At 41.7% G+C, this 16,829-nt stretch overlaps 1 protein-coding gene across 1 annotated transcript; it reads left to right on the forward strand.

Annotated features, from left to right (window-relative positions):
- The first annotated feature begins 2,323 nt into the window (after positions 1 to 2,323).
- On the forward strand, positions 2,324 to 12,360 carry LOC139313250 (vomeronasal type-2 receptor 26-like). The gene is made up of 5 exons (XM_070938764.1): positions 2,324 to 2,440; positions 3,156 to 3,431; positions 9,212 to 9,430; positions 10,569 to 10,698; positions 11,456 to 12,360. Exons 1-5 carry the CDS (start codon positions 2,324 to 2,326, stop codon positions 12,358 to 12,360), a joined length of 1,647 nt encoding a protein of 548 aa, XP_070794865.1.
- The last annotated feature ends 4,469 nt before the right edge of the window (positions 12,361 to 16,829 follow it).

A 16,829-nucleotide genomic window follows, 5' to 3' on the forward strand; every position in this document is an offset into this window, starting at 1 on the left:
AGGTAAGCCAAAACCACCCCTCATTTTAGCATCTTGTAACAGCTTCATTTTTATTCTTGCCTTTTCCCCCTGCCAAATGTATTTCAGTATCATTTTATTCAAATCTATAAAAAATTCCTTGTCCAGCTTTATCTGAATCGTTTGGAATAAATATAGAATTCTAAGCAAAATGTTTATCTTAATGGTTGCAATTCTCCCAATTATAGTTGCAAATTTCCCCATTTTTCCAAAACTTGTCCTATCTGTCGCTTAATATAATTATCTTCTTTGAGAGAGCTACACCTTGCTGTTAATTGTATATCCAGATATTTTACCTTATTCGTAATCTGGATACTTGAAATCTCCATCAGTTCTTCTTTTTGCTTTTTCAGCATATTTTTAGTCAATATCTTTGTCTTTTCTTTATTAATTTTTAGACCAGCCACTTCTCTGAACTCTCCAATTCTTTCTAGCAATTTATTTATTCATGTTAAAGTTTCTTCCATAATGAAAACCAAATTGTCTGCAAAAGCTTGTAACTTATATTCCTCTTGCTGAATTTTCATACCTTTTATCTCCTAAACTAATGGCTGCTGCTCCACTGCTGGAAAAAGGGCTTTCCTGGCTCAACCAGGGACTTAGTGATGTCCCTGGGACCCTCAGGACGTGCCCTCTACTAACACAGTCAAAACAAGACTGTGTGGTCCAGTTTGGACTGTCCAACAGCGGAGTTTCTCAGCGAAGTTCCAGGAGCCCTAGAAACCCTGTGCGTCTCGCCGCAGCACCAACTTCCCTTTCTCATCACCATGATATTAATAATATAATAATATTATGATATAATAACCTTAATACTTAACATTTAACATTGTCTTCTTTTTAATGACTCTCCTCTGTACCATTTCCTCCCTTTATATCTCTTCCTTTCTAACTTCTGTTTCTATTACCGAGCCATTGATTAAATGTGTCCCATATCAAAAAATATTCTGTTTCTTCTTTATCCTTAATAGCAAGTGTTAATCTATCCATTTCTGCACAATCTAAGAATATCACATGTGGTGTTCATGCCCAAGAGCTAGAAAATATTGGATAAAAATACAGTCATGGCTGGAAAAAAATGATAAAATTACATATAGATCTGAAACCAGAGATATTTTTGCTGGGCCTTCTACCAGAAAAATATAATAAAAAGACTGCATATTTGATTTTACATATATTAACGGCAGCCAGAATTTATTTGCGCAACAATGGAAAAGTGATGAGACCCTGTCTGAGGAGAATGTAGTTAAAAAACATAAATGTTTATTCTACTGAGGCTTGCAGGTTCTGCTGTACTTCAGAAGCCTTGGTGCTTTCTTGGATAAAGAAACCTTCTTATAAAATAGGGTAGAATGTTCCAGTTTCTTCAGGAAGATGATAAACAGCACAATAAGTGAGGAAGGGTATACGTGTCAGAAACTGTGCTGGCTTAGTGAAAAAGGTTATTTCTATTATTCGTTTGGACAAAAAAGTCATGCTGGAAAATTCAGAGAAAAGGCAAATCTATTTACAATGAATAGCTAATCAATCTTGTTGCCTTCAGTGGGATATTCTGAACAGAGTGGTTCCCAGAGCTGAAATACCGTATTTTTCAGAGTATAAGACACACTTTTGCCCCCTAAAAGAGGGTGAAAATTTGGGTGCATCTTATACACTGAATGTTGCCTCACCCACCCACCGGCCCCCAATCTTTGGCCTCTGTGCATCCTCTCAAACGGAGCTTTTGGATGCTGCAAATGTAGCCTCTCAAACAGAATTTTTTTCCTTATTTTCTTCCCCTCAAAACAAGGTGTTTCTTATACTGTGGAGCGTCTGAAAAAAAATGGTACCCTTCAAAGGGATCATCAAACTGCTAAATCTATTAAAGATATTTCTCATTTGGATGAGTCATGGCTGCTTAGGGTTGTAAATGTGTAAACGTCTCAGCCGCTCTCTACATGGACCATGGTTTCACGAGGATGGTCCATCCACATAATCTTCTTAATCACATTTTCTTGTCCAAGGACACACAACAAATATATTCACCACCTCAAAGTCCGGGAGAGCACACCTACAAACACAGTTAAGAAAAGGCAACCTCCCTTAGCACCCAAAATGTTCTCTCTAATATTTCCCAATGTTTTCTCATTACAGCATTGAATTCAAGAATTATCTGCTAATTCTGGCCTTGGTACATGCAATCACAAAAATCAACAAGGATTTGGTTCTGCTTCCCAACATCACTCTTGGCTTCCATATTTATGACAATAAGGAGACTGTTAGGAGGATTTCCTGGAACAGCCTCTCTCTTCTGTCTACACGAGGCCAAATGGTTCCAGTTTACAAATGTGACAAGCAGGATACATTGCTCTCTGTTGTTGGAGATGTCAACTCCCAATACTCAAGGCAGTTGGCCTCCATCTTCAGCATCTTCAAGGTCCCACAGGTAAAGGGGTTATATAGGGGACCTACATAAAAATAAAAAAATTATATTTATTAGTGCTTAAGCAAAGTACACTTGTAGAATAAACCAATCTCGTGTATACATAGCAAAAAAAAAGCATTCAGCTGCATAATCTTCATGTCAGGTTTCGGTGTCATCTCAAATAAATAGTCTATTTATTTCCTATTTCCAAACAAATAGTCTTTGATGAAATCTTTCATTTATTAAGCACGACAATCTGTCCCCGACTACATCGTAGCCAACACTGACTTCCTGACCCCAAACCTCCCCTTTCCGTTCCCCAATTCTCTGTGTCTCATTGGCCAGCTTCCAAATCATTGTCCCCATATCTACTACTTCAGCTCCCAGGAATGTCCCCCCTCCCATCCCATCTCCTAGGCTAGGGGATATTATCTTCAGGGAAAATAAGTAGGTGAAAAGTCAAGCGTCCTCTTGCCATCTGCCCCCTCTTCTCCTCCTTATGTCAGTACTGGAACGAATGTAGTTTGGAGTGCTGACACTTCACACACCTGTTGAAATCAGAATTTGTAATTGTAACTAGAAGCCTTTCACTCCATTCAAAGTGAATCGATTGAATTGGGAGGAGGAAAAACTACTGATACTGACCCTTAACATGAGTATATAATATTGTTATAAAAAATTATGACAAGATGCTCCTTTTCTGCAGCTAGGTTTCCACTTCCTCAAATTCTCTCAGGAAGACAGAACTGTGTTCCCTTCCTTTTTCCGGATCAGCCCCAATGAACTTTCTCAGTATGTGGGTTTAGTCCGGCTGCTCCTGCATTTCCAGTGGAACTGGGTTGGGCTGGTGGCCCCTAAAAATGACAATGGAGAACTTTTCATCTCAACTCTGAGGCCGATGCTCCAGGAGAAGGAGATCTGCCTGGCCTTCACTCACCTATTGGAATCTGTATCTGCTATCCTTTCAGGGGAAAAATGTATCTCTTTAATCCCAACGTGGAATAAAGCTGAGGTGATTATTGTATTTGGAGAATCCAAGTGTATTAAAACTATATATACATCTCTGCATTATTTTAAAAAATCCAGTAATTCTGCAGTTAAAATTGTTTGGATCCTGACTTCCCATTGGGAGATAAGCGCATCTCACCAAATGTTGACACTTCTAAAGCCTTTCCATGGTGCTTTGCATTTCAGGGATCATAGTTATGATATCCCAGAATTCAGGCATGTTCTTCTATCTTTAGACCCCTTGAACCCTCAAGGAGACCCCTTTCTCCCTCTGTGGTGGGAAAGCATGTTTGGCTGCAAGATCCAGAAACCAGGAGAGAGACTTAAAAAGGGGAAAAAACAATGTAAGGGAAAGGAGAATTTAAAGGATGTGCCATCTTACATGTTTGAACCAAGCATGACAGGCCAAAGTTACAACATCTACAATGCCATTTATGCTGTGGCACACGCTTTACATACCATGCATGGATCAGGAGCCATGATGAGGCTTGGAAAAAGGATCACAAATGTCCAGTCATGGCAGGTAATTTCTCTGAATTTTACCACAGATCCTTAGAACTTCCCATAGACATTTCTTCCTGAAATTAGAATAGAACAGAACAGAACAGAACAGAACAGAACAGAACAGAACAGAACAGAATAGAATAGAACAGAACAGAATTCTTTATTGGCCAAGTGTGATTGGACACACAAAGAATTCGTCTTTGGTGCATATGCTCTCAGTGTACATAAAAAGACAAGATACATTCGTCAAGAATCATAAGGTACAACACTTAATGATAGTCATAGGGTACAATCAAATCATACGAGGAAACAATCAATATAAATCATAAGGATACAGCAACAAGGATACAGTCACACAGTCTTACGTGGGAGGAGATGGGTGATAGGAAGGATGAGAAGATTAATAGTAATGCAGACTTACTTAATAGTTTGACACTGTTGAGGGAATTATTTGTTTAGCATAGTGATGGTGTTTGGGAAGAAAATGTTCTTGTGTCTAGTTGTTCTGTTGGGCAGTGCTCTATAGCGTCTTTTTTTTTATTATTGAAAAGTTTTATAAGAAATACAGACAATTTTCTCCCCCCCACCCTTTCCCCCTCCCCACATAATAGAAATTGTACATTTTCTTATACATAAGAAATCCTACATATACATGTTTCCCTTAAAGAAAGCATTAAAATAAGACATTTTAATTACATTCGGAGTTGCTCTTCTTCTCTTTCTTCCCTCATTCCACAACAAACCTTCTTCTTCTCCTCCTTTCTTTCCCTTCCCTCCCTCCTCTTCTCTCCTACTTTCTCCTGCCTCCTCTCCCACCTCATCCTACTTCCTTTTTCTTTCCCCCACTTCTCTCTTCTTTCCCCCTTCTCACCTTCACTCCTACTCCTGTCCCCTTCCCTTCCCTTCCTCCTCTCCATTCTTCCATTCCTCACCCTCCCTCTCCTCTTCCTACCCCCTCCTCCTCTCTCCTTTCTAACTTCTTTGCTGTGAAATATTTTCCTCCTTTAGTGTCTGAGCAACTCCTGAGCAACTTATTCTCGTAGATACTTTCTTCTGCTAAAACATTTCTCTATTCACCACTTCCCCCCACATCCCTTATCCCACCCTCCCCACCCCACCCCTGACTTCCCAGAGCAAAAACAGGGTATAGCATCTAATAAACATATGCTAAAATAAACTAAGTAATTATAAAGTTCAAAACTCCCACATGTTCTTTAACTTCCTTTGCTCCAATTCATCAACCTCCCTTTTATAAATTCTCAAGACCAATTAAATTAAATTCATTCTTCCTACTTATAAAAAAAACTTTTTCTTGATGTATAATCCGATACTTTAACAGTCTTACAAACAGTAAAAATCATGAATAAATTCCATTTCTATACCCTCGAACATCATTCTTTTTGAACATTGCTCCCTAGTGGAATTCTGAGTTTAACATTAATCCTCTTTCCTTCAAAGAAAAAAAAAAAGAAAAATTTTTCATCTTAAAATCTTGCACATTTTATCTCATATATCTTTTAAAATAATATAGTCTTATGTTAAACATTTTAAAAATCTCTTAATACCTTTGAAACACTTATTTACCAAATATAAATTTCAAAATCTACAGGAGAATGTCTTTCAAATTTTCAATTAACCGTCTTAATACCTCTAACTTTTTAGAGAGCAGCCCTTTACTATCCAAAACTAATTATCATTTTGCAATAAAATTCTGAATTTAACATTAATCCTCTTCGCTTCAAAGGGTTAGGCATCTTAAAAGCTTATACAATTTATCTCATATATCTTTTAAAATAATATAATCTTATGTTAAACATTTTAAAAATCTCTTAATACCATTAAAACAATGTTTGCCTGATGCCAATTTCAAAATCCACAGGAAGATATCTTTCTTAATCTTCTGTTCTTCTCTTCTTTCTATATTTTTTCCAATCCTTTTTTTTTATAAATTCTTTCAACAGTCCCCCCAATTTTATTTTTGAAACTTTTAAAATGGTGATTTGAGGTTGATGTTTCTGAAATACTCGCTCTCTTCTTGAGGTCGCGTTTTCTAACTTGAAATCCCCATTTCGTCTCTTCTTGCTTGTATAATCATTCAGTCCATTTCTTTGTCCATATAGCCAAAATTTGTTGCCATAAAGATTGTCAGCTTGCAATAAAGAAACTATTTGTTGCTTCTCTGTCAATTGAATGGAAATGTCCACCAAAACCTTTGTTTCAACTGTGCCAGCCTGTCTTTTAATCCTGACCATCTCTTGATCTTCCAAAAACAAATTGAATAATTTCCTGCTGTCCCTCTAACAACTGCTTATATTTTCCCAAGCTGTTTTTTTGAAAAAGCCCTTTCAATTGTATCCAACAGGGCAGAAGTAAAAGAGTCTAGAAGTTCTTGAAAAGCCTGGACAGTCACGGCTTGGGAATTTGCTGATTCACCAGCCCTGTTGTCAGCCATATTTCAGCCACTTTGTATTCATCCAGCTATCAGGACAACAATTCAACTCTTTTCCACACAGTATAAAAACAAGATTTTAGTTAAAGTCAGTACCAAATTCTTTTCCTCAATACCAACTTCTTTCCCTGGGCGCTTCCACTTTAAAACTTTCTCTTAAGGTGTAATCCAGTAGCTGTATCACTGTTGCAAATGTTAACAAGCCTTAACAAGCACTTTCCCTTGTAGTTTCCTCCTCCCGCCCTCAGGTGCCATTTTCTGCATTTTAAAACGGAGTTAAAGTATTACTTGCAAGTTCCTTTTGTTTTCTCCTGATTTGCTCTGTCTGCGATCAAAGTAAACATGTTAAAAGTCCCCCCATTGATTTTCAGCAGATTTTGGTCGCAGCTTCTAGCTCCGCTTTGGCGGAGTCGTCCCTTGACAGGCTTCAATAGGGAGCCCACACCCTTTGCGCCCCAGGATTTCTCCTAGCGCACTTGGGGGGCTCTACCTCCGCCTGTCGACTCTTCTCTCTCCCCTTTGCCCGGAGAGAGGGTTCCAAGCCTCCAGACAGCTGTTTTTCGGCTGTTCTGGGGCTTTTACCGAACCAAGGATCGGGCGCTCATAGAAGAGCGTCTTCAAAGCTTTCGGAGCCAACCGGAAGTCTATAGCATCTTTTTGAGGGTAGTAGTTGAAACAGTTTATGTCCAAGATGCGAGGGGTCTGTAGATATTTTCACAGCCCTCTTTTTGACTCATGTATTATACAGTTCCTGGAAGGCAAGTTGGTAGTAATTGTTTTTTCTGCAGTTAATTTATGAAATATGTCCATGTCGCCCATCTAATCATATCTGAAAATAAACTAAAGTATAAAATAGCAAACAGCAAACAAAGAGCCATTATTAAAATATGATAAAATAACTATAATGATTTGATTAAAAAGACAATGCATAACTAAAGCAGTTTTCAATAAGATCCTCGAAGGAAAATTCTTCCTAGAAGGTCCTGAAAGATCTTGAATGGTTATCTGATTTTCATGGGATGAACCCCTATTCCAGGTAGGAGGTGTCAACCCCCAGACCAAGAGAGGCAAGATCTGGTTGCCTTAATGCAAGATGTTTCAAAAGGCCAGTGGAAGTCCTGGCCACATTTGAAGAACCACCAAAGTTTCTTTTTGCATGCTGCCTGCATCCAACTAACCTGTAATAAGATGCTAGGCTCAATTTATTTTGACCTGCTTTGTTTTTAATGGCTTACTATCCTGGGTGAACATGGTCCATTTGTTTAAGTGTTTTCTTTGTGCTACTCAGCTTACTGTGTGAAGGGAGCCCCTGTAAATCTCAGCACTCACCGAAGGACTCCAATGCAAAGTGATCCAAAAATATCTTGCTTATCTTTCCCTCCAAGATGTTTCTCTTCCCCCTGGTTGGGATGGACATTCTGATTGGTGGAGGGATCCCTGCCAATCAGAAACAATTAGCTTTACCCCGTGTATTCTTTTTCCAGCTCTTCCTCTAGTTTCCTTGCCTTGTTTGACCTCTATTTTTTTAAAAAAAATATTTCTATTAAAAGTTTTGCAAAAAAAAACAAAAAACAATAACTCATAAATGCACACACCATGTCAACTCACAAAACATCCCTGGCCTGCTCTCGAGTTGCCATAGGCAAGGGGGATGGGAAAACGGTGAAGCAGCATGGCAGCCAAAAACAAAAGCATATTCCAGACATATCTCTCTCAAGGGTATCTCCAGGGTTACCCACAGCGGCCGGAGGGGAGTGATCTCTACAACCCGCAAAATTGCTCTGTTGGCGAATGTGATTGATAACACACCCTGGGGGGAGGGGGGAAACAGGGTCAAGCCTGGGCCACAAATTACATGGGGTCAGAGTTGGCTTCACTTGGAACGTGCCTCCATGAAGCTCCTAATAAATCACTGGATTTCTTTTTTTTTTTTTAATTTGATTTATATGCTACCCTTCTCCGGAGACTCAGGGCGGCTTACAATGCGTTAAGCAATGGCCTTCATACTTTTGTATATTTATACAAAGTCAGCTTATTGCCTCCACAAACTGGGTCCTCAATTTACCTACCTTAGAAAGGATGGAAGGCTGAGTCAACCTTGAGCCTGGTGAGATTCGAATTTACAGTAATTGCAGACAGCTGGTGTTAATCACAATACTTTTAGTCTGCTGAGCTATCAGGCTCTTATCAAGGCTTTTACTTTTGAGATTCATCTGGTCGTTCTCCAGTTAAGGCTTATTAGCAATAGAATTAGCATTTAGACATGTACAGCTTCACTGTGAGTTGCAGCCCTCTCTAAGTGGTTTACATAGTCAATATATTGCCCCGAACAATCTGGGTCTTTGTTTCACCTACCTCAGAAGCATGGAAGGCTGAGTCAACCTTGAGCCCCTCAGAATTGAACTGTCAAACTGCTGGAAATCAGCAATCAGGAGAAGTAGACTGCAATACTGCATTCTAACCACTGTGCCACCACGGCTCATTAATCACGGTTCCCTTTTCAATAAATCAGAATAGAGGTGGAAGGGACCTTCCTTAGAGGTCTTCTAGAAAACCTCCAGTAATGAAGTACCCACAACTTCTGAAGGCAAGTTGTTCCATTGGTTAATTAGCCTCACTGTTGGGGGTGGGGGGTTTTCCATCTCTAATTCTCCAATATGAGATTCACATGATTTCATGATGTTCTCGATCACTCAGTTATCCATCAAGCTAACATGTAAAGCTTTAAAGATTTGTAATTATCTCCTAAAATGATGGTCAGCAGAGAATGATAGAATCCATGATGTCTCATTTTTAATTACTCCACTATCCAAGGGTCTCTTTTCTTTCAGCTTCTTGCCTATTTGAAGAATGTCAGGTTCAATAACAGTGCTGGAAATGAAGTCTCGTTCTTAGAAAATGGACCCATGTCTGCTCGTTATGATCTTCTCAACTGGATTTTCCTCCCCAATCAAACTTTTGTCCACATGAAAGTCAGGCAAATGGATCCCAGGGTTTCCCAAGGCCAGGATTTTACCATCAACTCCAATGCAATCGTCTGGGCCAAAAAGGTGGGCTGGAAGGAAATGTCCTGAATTCAGAAAAAGGTTCATGTTCTCCTGGACATGCATAGAGCTTTCTTCCCAAGGTCACTCATACTGGTTTACTCCTTGTGAAAAAGCCTCATGTAGAGCACAGTTTCCTCCTAAATGGCCTGGCTGGGCTTGCTTCCTCAGGAGAAAAAATATGGTGCAGGTCAGCTGAGGGAGCAGATAATTGCAGGCACTTAGACTGCAGGGTGATGATGGTGGATGCAGTTGGGTCTTTGCACCATGACTGGGGGCTTTATGCTTTGAGGCAATGCTGGAGCAGCAGGGGCTTCATGCTTTGCTACAATACTAGTATATCTAAAGCTTTCAACTACACTGTAGCTCAAGGGTTAGTGCCTCAATTAGGTTCAATAAGTGGGGACTACCTTTAGCAATAGCAACAGCACTTAGGCTTATGTACCACTTCATAGTGCTTTACAGCCATCTCTAAATGGTTTACAAAGTCAGCATATTGCCCCCAATAATCTGGGTCCTCAGTTGGATGGAAGGGTGGAAGGCTGAGTCAACTTTGAAGTGGGGAGAATTGAACTGTTGTCAGTTGGAAGAATTAGCCTGAAAAGTTGCAGTTTAACCACTGTGCCACCAAGGCTTTTAGAGAAGAGAAGAGAAGAGAAGAGAAGAGAAGAGAAGAGAAGAGAAGAGAAGAGAAGAGAAGAGAAGAGAAGAGAAGAGAAGAGAAGAGAAGAGAAGAGAAGAGAAGAGAAGAGAAGAGAAGAGAAGAGAAGAGAATTTCTCCTTAGTTCTAGGTTGCTTCTCTCCTTGATTAGTTTCCACCCACTGCTTCTTGTCCTGCCTTAAGGTGCTTTGGAGAATAAATTGACTCCCCGTTCTTTGTGGCAGCTCCTGAGATATTGGAACACTGCTAACATGTGAGCCCTCATTCTTCTTTTCATCATGAGATAAGTGCCAGTCCCAAACATCAATTGGTTAGCTGGTTGTGCCACTGGTTTCAAATCTCCAGGAACTCTTCTGGTTGATGTTTCAGGATGGTGAACCTGTTCTTCTAAAGACCTTTTGAAGATGGAGCTCTCAAGGGGGAAATTAAATGATGTATGACCATCAAATAGGCCATCTCAATCTTTTCTCTTTTCTCTCTTAGAAAGTGCCCTTTGCCAGGTGTGGCAGGAAGAGGTGCCAGGCAGGTGAGAAGAGAACTGTTCCAGAGGGTGAGCAGGTTTGCTGCTACCAATGTGACCCTTGTCCAGAAGGCACCATTTCTAATCAGACAGGTAGAGCAACCTTCAAATGTAGATCTTCCATGTTCAGGGAAACCATTCAATATATTAAAATATTAAGTAATTTTGGTGATTTGTGGTAGGTCTGACATGCTTCACACTAGAGATGCAAATTGTTGTGCCCCCACCAGCCTAATTTCCCATTTCTGAGGAACTAGGATTGGCAAGATTGCTCTCTTCCCCAAATTTACAAGGTGCATTCAAGACAAAAATTTGCAGATTTCTTGCTCTCTTTTCCATTCCTCTTATCACATACCAATAGGAAAAGCACCTATGATCATTTCCTTGAATGTATGGTACAACGTGGTTGGGTGTTCATTTTCTATTATTTCACCCCTGGTTTGTGTGCATTTGTGTGTTACCTTATGATTTTATAACACTCTGAATGATGATGAAACTATGCAGCAAAAAGCAGGATTCCTGATTGAGAGAGCAGTCAATCTTCTTAGGCTTCCATTTCAAAGTGGGGGGAAAATCAAGTGCCAACCCTTCTCTCCCTCAGAAAAAAATTGCAAAATGTGGTACAGGTGATTACAGAGACAGAGATCTCAATATCTGAACAGCTGATCCTCCAGGCTTATTTTGAACAAAAAACAAGTTGATTTTTATAGGGCACGATAAGCTGCCCACGGTGTCCTTTCTTATTGAATTGACAGATGTGGAAAGGAGTCATATCTGAGATGTGAGGTAGGAGGTATAATTCTTACTATGCTTGCTCCAGAAATATTTAGATGAAGATTCTTCATTTCAGATGCAGCTCGCTGTGACTCCTGCCCAGAAGACCAGTATCCCAACATGGACAAGGACAAATGCATTGTAAAGAAGATCCACTTCCTTGCCTATCAAGACACTCTGGGATACTCTTTAGCATCTCTCGCTCTTTCTCTCTCTTTGATCACATTGGCAGTCCTAGTAATTTTCCATAAGCATCGTGACACACCGATCGTCAAGGCCAACAATCGAGATCTCACCTACATCCTCCTGGTCTCCCTCCTGCTCTGCTTCCTGTGCTCTTTCCTCTTCATTGGTCAACCAAGGAAGCTTACCTGTCTCTTACAACAAACTGCCTTTGCCATTCTTTTTTCCCTGGCAGTTTCCTCCGTTTTGGCAAAAACTGTCATGGTGGTTCTGGCCTTCATGGCCACCAAGCCTGGAAACAGGTCAAGGAAACTCTTAGGAAAACCATTGACCAACTCCATTGTCTTAGCCTGTCCTCTTGTGCAAGTAATTCTTTGTGCCACCTGGCTGGGAACCTCTCCTCCATTTCCCAACATGGACTTCCACTCCTTGTTTGGAGAGACCATCTTGGAGTGTAAGGAAGGCTCAGATTCAATGTTTTACACTGTCCTTGCCTATCTAGCTGTTTTGGCCCTTGTCAGTTTCACAGTGGCATTTCTAGCTAGGAAATTGCCTGACAGCTTTAATGAAGCCAAGTTCATTACTTTTAGCATGCTGGTCTTTTGCAGTGTTTGGATCAGCTTCCTCCCCACCTACCTGAGCACCAAAGGGAAGTCCATGGTGGCCGTGGAGATCTTCTCCATTTTGGCCTCTGGGGCTGGTCTCTTGGCTTGTATCTTTTTTCCCAAATGCTACATTATTCTGCTGAGGCCCGATCTGAACTGTAGAGAAAATATGATAAGAAACAAAAATCTTTGACCTTTTTCTCATTTATTTATTTATTTATTTATTTATTTATTTATTTATTTGATTTGATTTGATTTCTATACCGCCCTACTCCCGAAGGACTCAGGGCGGTGCACAGCCAAACAATAAAAACACATACATACAAAATTTAAAAGTAGAATAAAATCAAATTAAATAATTTTGGCCCCGACAAATTTAAAACCCCAAACTTTTAAAACCAATTTAAAATTGAATATATAAAATACTAAAAGATATTTAAAAATTAAAAATCTTTTATAAAAGAGGGGGAAAATTATTTATATGTTGAAAGATACTTTTCTTATTATTCTCTTTGACTTTTGTGGCAAGTCTTTATTCATTCTGAGCCTTCTCTTTCCTGACTTCATTTTGCAGCTTTGGGCTATCTGTTGATATTCTACCTTAGTTTATTCATTTATTTTTATTTTTATTTTTATTAAATTTGTATACTGCCCTTCTCCTGCTGTACTCAGGGTGGTGCACAGCCAAAAATAAAAAACATTCCAATACTAAATTTAATTTTTTTAAAAAAGAATTACCCAACTTTGGCCCAAAATTTAAAACATCCCAACTAAAACCCATAGACAATTAAAAATCTAACATCTCAAAAGGGGGGTGGGTGTTACGCCAGCCCTGCTTGGTGGAAAAAAAGATTTTAGAGCATGGCAAAAAGCCTGGAGATCTGGTATCATGCATATCTCCGGGGGCAAATCGTTCTAGAGGGCAGGTGCTGCCACAGAGAAGGCCCTCCCCCTGGGGGTCGCCAGCCGACACTGACTGGCTGACGGCACCCTGAGGAGTCCCTCTCTGTGGGAGCGTACTGGCCAGTGGGAGGCTATCGGCGGCAGAAGGCGGTCCCGCAAATACCCAGGTTCTATGCCATGGAGCACTTTAAAGGTGGTAACCAACACCTTGAAGTGCACCCAGAAGACTACCAGAAGCCAATGCAGCTCACGCAGGAGAGGCATCACATGGGAGCGCCCCCTCGCTCCCATAATCCCCCACGCGGCCGCATTCTGCACCAGTTGGAGCTTCCGGGTGCTCCTCAAGGGGAGCCCCATGTAGAGAGCATTGCAGTAGTCCAGGCGGGAAGTGACAAGTGCCTGAGTGACTGTGTGTAAGGAGTCCTGATCCAGAAAGGGACGCAACTGGCGAATCAGGCGAACCTGATGAAAAGCCCCCCTGGCCACAGCCGTCATATGCTCTTCTAAAGACAGCCGTGCATCCAGGAGGACGCCCAAGTTGCGAGCCCTCTCTGTGGGTCCAATAACTCACCCCCAATAGCCAGTGATGACACCAGCTGGCTATATTGGGATGCCGGAAGCCACAGTCACTCAGTCTTGGAAGAGTTGAGTCGAAGCCTGTTACTCCCCATCCAGATCCACATGGCCTCCAGTCACCGGGACATTACTTCAAGGGCATCGTTGGGATGGCCTGGGGTGGAGATGTACAGCTGAGTATTGTCAGTGTACTAATGGAACTCCACCCCAAAGCCACGGATGATCTCGCCCAGTGGCTTCACATAAATGTTGAACAGAAGGGGTGAGAGGACCGACCCCTGCGGCACCCCACAAACAAGGCACCTTGGGGTTGACCTCTGCCCCCCTGCCAACACCGACTGCATCCAGTCGGAGAGATAGGAGGAGAACCACCGCAGAACGGTGCCCCTCACTCCCAACCCCTCCAACCGGCACAGCATGATACCATGGTCAATGGTATCAAAAGCCGCTGAGAGATCAAACAGGACCAGGATAGAAGAACAACCCCTATCCCGAGCCCTCCAAAGATTATCCACCAATGCGACCAATGCCGTTTCCGTGCTGTGCCCAGGCCTGAAGCCAGACTGGAGCGGATCCAGATAGACAGCTTCATCCAGGTGCCCAGGAAGCTGTTGCGCCACCACATTCTCAACAACCTTCGCCACGAAGGGAAGGGTGGAGACCAGACGGTAGTTAGCCAAAACAGCCAGATCCAGAGAGGGCTTCTTGAGGAGGGACCACCGCCTCTTTCAAGGTGGATGGCAAGACACCCTCACTCAAGGAAGCGTTGATAATCCCCTGGAGCCAGCCTCGCTTAACCTCCCGGGAGGCCAGCACCAACCAGGAGGGACACGGGTCCAATAAACATGTGGTCACGTTCAGCCACCCCAGTATCCTGTCCACGTCCTCGGAAGCAACAGGGTCGAACTCCTCCCAAATGGCAGTCTCAAGACCAGCCTCCATCATTCCGTCTGTACCTACCCAGTCAGAGACCAAGTCTTCCCGAATCTGAGTGATTTTATCGTGCAGATACTGAACAAAATCCTCAGCGCGACCCTGCAAGGGATCCTCCCGCGCTCCCAGGTGGAGGAGGGAGTGGGTCACCCTTAACAGGGCAGCCGGGCGGTTATCTGCCGAAGCAATAAGAGCGGAAAAATAGTTAGATTTTGCTGCTTTTATCGCCACTAGGTAGGTCTTAATATGAGACCTTACCCATGTTCGGTCAGATTCGGAGTGACTAGACCTCCAACTGCTCTCTAGGTGTCTTTTCCAGTGTTTCATCTCCCTCAGCTCCCTCTTTAAGTGTCCCTCTTTCCATTTTTTTGAACTTGTCTTTTGAAATATGTAAGGTAGACATTACACTGCAGTAAACTATCAAGAAAATCTATGTGTATCTACATATGTGCTAGTTGTTCCCGACTCTAGGGGGCACTGCTCATGTCTGTTTCAAAACCGAAGAGCCAGCACTGTCTGAAGACGACTCCGTGGTCATGTGGCCGGCATGACTAAATGCCAAAGGCACACAGAACACTGTTACCTTCCCACCAAATGTGGTCCTTATTTTTCTACTTGCATTTTTTATATGCTTTCGAATTACTAGGTTGGCAGAAGCTGGGACAAGTAATGGGAGCTCATCCGGTTATGTGGCACTAGGGATTTGAACTGCTGAACTGCCAACCTTTCGATTGACAAGCTCAGCATCTTAGCCACTGAACCACCATGTCCCTTATCTAGATGTTTACTAGGAGTCAAAAACAACCTGATGACATTTTAAAAAATCCTCAGTAAGAATCTATGTATGAGAGAGACCATCTAATCCTTCCCTGTCTTCAGTCCAGGAATCCAAACTGAAGCATTTCTAAACATTTTAGCTCAGCTCTGCTTTAGGAAATTGGTTCCATTGTTGGGCTGCAGAGACACCTAGTAAGGGTTTACCACACAGGTGGGTTCTACTTACCTTTACTACCAGTTCGCAATGGGGCCTCACTCTGCATATGCAAAGGCTTCCTGATGACATCCGTGTCAGTGGGCGGAGCTTCCTGCCGGTTTTACTATCGGTTCTTGCGAACCAATCTGAACCGGGGGCAACCCACCACTGGTTTACCAATCTTGCAACAATTCCCCTCACATCCTGGATATAAACTGTTTCAACTCCTACACTCCTGCACTGCACACCAGAACAATTAAACACAAGAACAGTTTTTTCCCGAATGCCATCATTCTGCAAAACAAATCATTCCCTCAACACTGTCAAACTTGTTACTAAGTCTGCACTACTATTAATCTTCTCATCGTTCCCATCACCCATCTCCTTCCACTTATGGCTGTATGACTGTAACTTTGTTGCTTGTATTCTTCTGATTTAGATTGATATTGCTTCCCGATTGCTTATTTGTACCCTATGGCTATTATTAAGTGTTGTATCTTATGATTCTTGGTGAACGTATCTTTTCTTTTATGTACACTGAGAGCGTATGCACCAAGACAAATTCCTTGTGTGTCCAATCACACTTGGCCAATAAAGAATTCTATTCTATTCTATTCTATTCTATTCTATTCTATTCTATTCTATTCTATTCTATTCTATTCTATTCTATTCTATTCTATTCTATTCTATTCTATTCTATTCATATTCCATATTTTCCATGTAAACCTAGAAATAGCCTTTTGCCATTGTTTCAATGAAATATCAGTCACCAGTACTGGTAGTGTCTGGAATAAAAAACATCTTTGGTAAAAACCTTCACCATAATTACACTAAAAAAAGTGTAAATGTTGCAGTTGTGACAGTCACCTCGAGGTATTTGATCTTTTACGTCACCTTAAAATGTGATGTCTTATCAAAAATTCATGTCCAGTTCACAGCAAAGTTTTGGAGGGAGTTTCTACGATCCATAGGGTCATCCCAAGGTCTCAGCTCAGCATTTCACCCGAGCACCAATGGAGGGGGGTAGAAAGACTGAGCGCTATGATAGAACAGTACTTGAGATGCTACGTTGACTACCAGCAGTCCAATTGAGCAGACCTCCTATCTTTTGCGGAGGTCGCATATAATAATGCTGTCCACAGCAGCATGGGGTTAACCCCGTTCAAAGTAGTGAGTGGCATGGATTTTGGCCCCATGCCAGAGTACCCGAGGGAGCCCCCTTCCTCAGTCAGCTTGACCAACTGGATGGCAATGTTGAGAGAAACTTGGGAGGATGT

This window comes from Pituophis catenifer, unplaced genomic scaffold, assembly GCF_029215685.1.
Source record: "Pituophis catenifer annectens isolate HBS135680 unplaced genomic scaffold, rPitCat1.0.hap2 SCAF_1, whole genome shotgun sequence".
Classification (NCBI taxonomy): Eukaryota; Metazoa; Chordata; class Lepidosauria; order Squamata; family Colubridae; genus Pituophis; species Pituophis catenifer.